The sequence below is a fragment of the Cebus imitator genome, unplaced genomic scaffold (genome assembly GCF_001604975.1).
Source record: "Cebus imitator isolate Cc_AM_T3 unplaced genomic scaffold, Cebus_imitator-1.0 Scaffold0, whole genome shotgun sequence".
NCBI classification, from domain to species: domain Eukaryota; kingdom Metazoa; phylum Chordata; class Mammalia; order Primates; family Cebidae; genus Cebus; species Cebus imitator.
The window spans coordinates 7,409,620-7,416,184 of NW_016107315.1; the positions used below are offsets into that span (position 1 = coordinate 7,409,620).

Below are 6,565 nucleotides of genomic sequence, written 5' to 3' on the forward strand. Positions count from 1 at the left end.
AACAATAGTACCTCATCACAGCCAGGATATTGACATTGATACAATCCATCTGTCTTACTCAGATTTCTCCAGTTTCACTTGTGCTAATTTGTGAGGGTGTACAAGTCAAGATGTATGTATAATTCTATACAATTTAATCATATATGCAAGTATCTACCGCCATAGTCAAGAACAGAAAAGAATTTCATTACTAGAGTATTCCTTGTGTTGCCTTTTCAAAACCATACCTACCTCCCTAACTCTGGACAGTCACTAATCTGCTTTTCATTTCTCAAATTTTATCTTTTCAAAAATGTTGTATAAATGAAACTATACAGCATATAACCTTTTGGGATTGGTTTTTTGGTTCAGCATTATTCCCGGAAATTCGTTCAAGTTGTTGCTTCTATTGATATTTTACTCTATCTTTTGCTGAGTAGTATTCTGTGATATGAATATATCACAATTTGTTTATTCACCCATTGAACGACATTTGGGTTTGTATTCATTTCCCATTACAGCTGTAACAATTTGCCACAAATGCAATGGTTTGAAACAACCGAATGTAGTATCCTGTAGTTTAGAGGTTAGAAGTCCTAAAACCAGGGAGTTGGCCAGCTGTGTTTTTTCTGGAGGCTCTAAGGGATAATCTGTTTCTTTGCCATTTTCAGTTTCTAAAGGCTGCCTGCATTTCTAGGCTTGTGTCCCCTTCTTTAATCTTTAAAGTCAGCAGTATAGCATCTTCAAAAATCTCTCTCTCTCTGACCTCTGCTTCTGATATCACATCTTTTTCTTTGACTTAGACTTTCTTTCCTCCCTCTAGGGTACCTGGTATTACATTGGGCCCACCAGGATAATCCAGAATAATCTCCTGTCTCAATATGCTTAATTTAATCACATTCTGTTCACCATGTACTGTAAAATATTCACAGCTTCCAGGGGTTAGAATGTGCCCATCTTTGGGAGGCCATTATTCTGTTCATTACAGGATTGTTTCCAGATGTGGGCTGTATGAGTATAGATACTATAAACATTTATACAGGTTTGTGTGTGTGTGAACATCTTTATTTCTCTGGGATAAATACCCAGGAGTATAATTACTGGGTTGTATAGTAATTGCTTATTTTGTTGGATAAGAAACTGCCAATCTGTTTTCCAGAGTGGCTGTAATAGTTTACATTCCCACCACAATGTATGAGTGATACAATATCTCTGCATGCATGTCAGCATTTGATACTGTCACTATTATTTATTTTAGCCAGTCTGATAGGTGCAGAGTGATATCTCATTGTGGTTTTAATTTCCATTTTGTTATTGACTGATGATGTTGTTGACAGCTGTTGTGATACCTTGGTTCTTGTCTTCTTAGAGAGACTCACGGCAAAGGAGATACAGCAGAGTAATTTATTGTAAAAGAAAAAGAGTATTTTGAAAGTTAAGTGCAGAAGAGATAGTACACCCTGAGAGAGCGAGGATTCAGAGTGGTCAGCTTATAAGGATGAGACAGTGAAGACTGGCACTAGGGAGATTCTTTTCACGAGAGTCTTACATGGTTATTCATAAGGAGGTGGGAAGAGGTGTTATTAGTAAGCATGTTCTGGGTGGTCCTCTGGGTGCACACGCACAGTAGCTGTGCATGCTTGTCATACCTCGAGTGTCTCATCAGCATCTGAAATCTCCACCCAGGGGTGTGCTTTTTACTATGATAATGAACAAAGGGTCAGTTTAAGAACAGGTGAAATCAAAGTGCGCATGCTCTCTACAGGGGAAATTCCCTACTGAAGATAGCTTTGCTTGAATGAGCTCAATTACAATGCAAATGAGGCTTACTGTGTTGACTGTACGGTCACCACCGTTGCTGCGTCCCGAGGACATGGTCTACCTGTCATGCCTCATTGTTGAACATCTTTCCATACGGATGCTGATTTTCAAAAAGGTAGCAGTATCATCTCTAACTCAGTGGTTAGTAATGTTAAGTGCAACATGTATGTTAAAGAGTTTTAGTTTAATTGCAAACAAGTAAAGGAGGGAGATTCTGGTAAAGCCCTGGCCTAGAGGAAGCTCTGCGGTATCGCAGAGAGTAATGGACGCATCTTTGTGTGAACAAAGGGCTAGGCAGCTGCCACTCTGTGGCCAGGGACCTAGGCCAGGAGATGCGGAGTGCTGGGGGTGGGGGGTGCGTCCGATGAGGTGGAGGGCCCTGAGTCCACGCAGAGCTGCGAAGAGAGAGAGGACTCATCTGAGTCACCACTGCACGGCGCGGCCCCGCCCAGGCCCCGCCCAGGCCCCGCCCCTCAGACGGCCGGGTGGCCCGGCCCCGCCCCCTCGTCCCTCGCGGCCGCTCCAGGTTCCCGCCAGAATCTATGCGGCAGGCGTGGAAACCGCTGCGAGGGGGCGCCATGACAGAGGCTGTGGTCGCCGGCAGTACCCATGGCGTCCCGGGGCGGCAGCTCCCTGGGGCTCCTGGCCTGGCTCTTGCTCCTTCAGCCTTGGCTCGACGAGGCCAGGGCAGGCAGGGCGGGGGCTGAGGGAGGCGCAGCACCGCTCTCCCCCTCCACTCTCCCCTCAGGGCCGGGCAGCCTGGACCCAGGAGCGAGCAGGTGGGAGCCGCGGCCCGTAGGCGCTCCAGGATCCCCAGCGGCCCGCCAGTCCAGGGGCAACGGAGTGCCCCGTGCTTCGGTGACATTTCCCTCAGGTGAGTCTGATTCTTGCCAGGCTCTGGCAATCCATCCGTGCGGACCAAAGGGACAGCGGCATTAACATCAGGTGAGGCTTCTGGGCCACGCCCTGCCGCAGAGAGCCGGCCCGGTCTGACGGGGAGGGGACCTGCCCTAGAGGAGGGGCGGCTCGGGGACAGATCTGTCCAGCGGCGGGGCGGCTCCCTGAGACCTGGGGGGACCCGGCCACTTTCCGAAGATGCAGGGGATGCAGGCCTTGGTCTGAGGGTTCTGAGCCCGTTTGGCTCCGGTGAAGGCGCTGCAGCAGCGTTACTCTCAGTCCGTTTCATTGACCTGCCGCAGCCTGTGGTCATCGGATTTCCAGGATAACTGGAGGATTACCGGCCCCAGAAAAGAAGTGGCCCTGGCAGGTGAGCCTGCAGACCAGCGACGGACACGTCTGCGGAGGCTCCCTCATCGCCAGGAGCTGGGTGCTCACGGCTGCCCACTGCATCTATGGGTAAATGTTTGGGGCGCGGAGCTGGGGCCCTGGTCAGCCCGTGGGACCTGGAGCCAGTCTGTCCCCGCTCCTTGAGCTTCCTCTTCCTCATCTGTAAAACGGGGTGACAACCCTATAGGTTTTATCCTGTCTGGGTGAGACCTGAGGATCTGCATTTCTAACAAGTGTCCGGGTGTTGCCGCTGCCACCGCTGGTCTCGGGGACCACAGGCCAAATGGGTCAGAGGTCCTGGGCGTACGCGGTTTGAGGGAGGGAGGTGGCTGCCGGCTGTCATAGGAAGATGGGACCAGGCTGGGAAGCACCTGGAAGGTGTGGCAGCAGATTGCAGACCCTGGAGGATCTCTCAGCAGCCACCTGGAATACACAGCGAAGCTGGGAGACACAGAAGTGCAGCACCTCTCCAAAACGGCGCTTGTGGTCCCGGTTCGTGACATCGTTATCCACCGATATTTTACTACTCTTGGAATAATTCAGAATGACATTGCCCTTGCTCTGCTTGACTTCCCTGTGAATTACTCCACGCACATCCAGCCTGTGTGCCTTCCTGAACAGGCTTTCATGGTGCAAGCTGATACGAAGTGCTGGGTGACTGGATGGGGCAAAGTAAATGAAACAGGTGAGACTCTGAAGCAAGACTACAGCAGCCCCAGACCAGGGAAAAGGCTGCTTGGTACCCTGGGGTTGACCTACAAGCTAAAGGGAGGGACAGAGAGGTATATATATACATATATATATATATATATATATATATATATATATATTATTTTTTTTATATATATACATATATATATATATATTTTATTTTTTTTTTAAGTAAGTCAGGGAGGAGGATGCAGTAAATGCTGCCAGGGAGTAATTTGAACAACTGTTTTATGAAATTCTGTTGGTTTGTCAGGACCTGGGGATTTGGGTGCCAGGCATGGTGGGTTCTCTCTAGGGTGAATTTTACCTCTGGGGGTGATGAGCTAGCTGTCTGCCTTTTAAAGCTAGCTGTCCCTCCCTGGAAGTACAGCCTTGGTAGATAGGGAGCTTCCTGTGTGTAAAGAGGCCAGAGACCTTTCATTGAGGTGTAGGGCCTCTTATTCATGGGGAGAGGCTGGATTTGGTACCTTTGGGGCATTACCTGTCTGAAAGTCTGTGATCCTGCTCTAGAAAGTATAGATGCTTTGCTGATGTACAGGATGCTGTGTCACTATTAGTACTGCTACTCAGAGTGACAGATGCATGGTTTTGGTTTCTCAGGGTGGTAACACCTATCCTGTGTGTTCTTATTTCTCCTGTTTTGGTTTGGATCTTACATCCTCCTCTCCCCATGTCAACACTGTTCCGCATATCTTCCTTTGTCAAATGGGACACTATCCAATGCCCAAGAAGGTGTCTGTGTGTGAACACACTGTATTGAGACCCAGGGTGGGCATGGGGTTCTCTCGTCCTGTCCCACTTACGCAGGTCCACTCAGTCATAAATGGTCTCTCTGTAGATCCATCAGATAAAGCAGTAACTGAGCTTCAGGAGGCTGAGCTACGCATTATGCTTCATGAAAAATGTAATAAGATACTCAAGAAAAACCTGAGAAGGTGGAATGCAGTGATCAAGAAAGGGACTGTCTGTGGCTACAGTGACCAAGGGAAGGATGCCTGTCAGGTCAGTTCATGGGCCTCTTGCTGCCTCAGCACTGCAGTTGTCTCCTCAAAGCTTCCTCATCCGCAGCCAGTAGGGCCTGGGTTATCTCCTAGCCCCTCGGTTTACCCTCACTCATGTAATGGGACGTGAGGACAAGCCACCAAGGCTCTCCTGGGCAGCCTTCCTGATCCTTCAGGAGAGAGCAGCTAACACAGCCTGGAGTGGGAGGAGGGGTGAATCAGGCAGGTCCCACCAACAATGCGTGCTCCGTGTGGGCTCCTTCTGTGTGACAGGCAGTATTATTACTCAGGTAAGCACTAGACTCATTATTGTCTCAGAGTAGGAATGATTTCATCATGTGTATTAAGTTTTTTGGAACATGCCTTTTCAGTAGGTGCATGATTTTGCTTTATTGGAAATCGTCGATTCTCAGCTCTCTTATCGACAGATACCTAAGGCTAGGAGGGTCTTCGGGGTTCCCGGGGAAGCCCCCTGAGTGCCTAGCTCTGCGGCGCATTGCAGTGCAATCAGCCTGCTCTGACGTGGAGGCTGTTTCCTACAGTGATTGTGTTTCTTTTTCCAGGGAGATTCTGGGGGACCCCTGGTCTGTGAATTAAATGGTGTATGGATCCAGGTGGGGATTGTGAGCTGGGGCATTGGCTGCGGTCGCAAAGGATATCCTGGAGTTTACACGGATGTTAGTTTCTACAAGGACTGGGTCATTGGCCAACTGAGACAAGCTTCATGTCTGGATTCAGCAGACTTCCTCATCCTATTCCTGTGTCTGGTGATGCCCCTGGGCATCCTGGTGACCCCATGATCGGATCCCATTCTACTTTTCCTGTTTCTGAGTCTCATACTAGGCCTCTCCTCCAACCTTCCGCTCCTTCTCAAGGCCCTTTCTGCAAATCCCAGTTGGAATCCACAGGCCCTCTGGAGATCCAAACAGTAGAGCATGGCGGAGAGACTGGAGCCTGGAAAGTGTCCTTGCCTGGTGCTCTGGCCACCTGCCTCCGCCGTGCCTGCATCAGGGCTGTGCTCTGCCTGGTGGGAAGGAGGGAGTGAACCTATTCCAGCTAGAGGACCAGCTGCCCTGCCAGGGGGGCCACTGTGACTCTTCAATACCTGGGAGAACATCTGTCGAAGAAGAGACATCATCAAGAGTGAAGCAAGTGTTAGACGTGGTTCTGGTTTCAGGGCTCTTACCTGAGACTGTGTCAGCTGGGCGATTGCTCAGAGAGAGTGAAGGAGGCATTCCCAGGTCCCTGCAGAGGTGTGAGGCCTGGGACTTCCACTCTGGCTCAGTTGTCCGGGGCTGGGAGAAGTTCCCCTATAGCCCAGTGTGGGTCCATCTGTGAGTGGACAGCCTCTGCCACACCAGCTCTCTTGGGGCAACCCATTCTTGGCACCCCCTTCCTCAGTGCCCTAGTGGCTACTTTCAGAGACACCGTAAGTTGTGTTGAGGCAGTTATGGAGTGTGGAGTTTTTAGAAATCAACTGAATAAATGTTTGGAGACTCTCCTGTGTTTCTGAAGCTCTGCTCAATGGGGCGTGAGGTTGTATATAACATACTCTGTAGAGAACTGGCTTTCCATTTATTAGAAAGGTATTCATGGTTTTTATAACACTTTGGCAGAGCCAGAGATGAGGAGTTTGTCTGCCCTCATTTAAATCCAACAGGCGGCTTTACCCAGTGGGTCCTGCTGCCTGTCATTTTTTTTTTTTTTTTTTGGGTCATCACCATCTCTATAGCTGGGAGCGTGGTACTTGAGTTTAACAAACCCTG

The 6,565-nt window shown here is 49.5% G+C and overlaps 1 protein-coding gene across 1 annotated transcript; it reads left to right on the forward strand.

Moving 5' to 3' along the window:
- The first annotated feature begins 2,409 nt into the window (after positions 1 to 2,409).
- On the forward strand, positions 2,410 to 5,599 carry LOC108298902 (serine protease 44-like). The gene is made up of 6 exons (XM_037736757.1): positions 2,410 to 2,674; positions 2,776 to 2,916; positions 3,000 to 3,156; positions 3,507 to 3,772; positions 4,637 to 4,800; positions 5,363 to 5,599. Exons 1-6 carry the CDS (start codon positions 2,410 to 2,412, stop codon positions 5,597 to 5,599), a joined length of 1,230 nt encoding a protein of 409 aa, XP_037592685.1.
- Positions 5,600 to 6,565: the final 966 nt, after the last annotated feature.

Coding starts and splice junctions, on each gene's coding strand:
- LOC108298902 (XM_037736757.1), top strand. CDS start 2,410: ATGGCGTCCCGGGGCGGCAGCTCCCTGGGGCTCCTGGCCTGGCTCTTG. Junction 2,675..2,775: donor TTCGGTGACATTTCCCTCAG/GTGAGTCTGATT, acceptor GCCCTGCCGCAG/AGAGCCGGCCCGGTCTGACG. Junction 3,773..4,636: donor GGGCAAAGTAAATGAAACAG/GTGAGACTCTGA, acceptor GTCTCTCTGTAG/ATCCATCAGATAAAGCAGTA.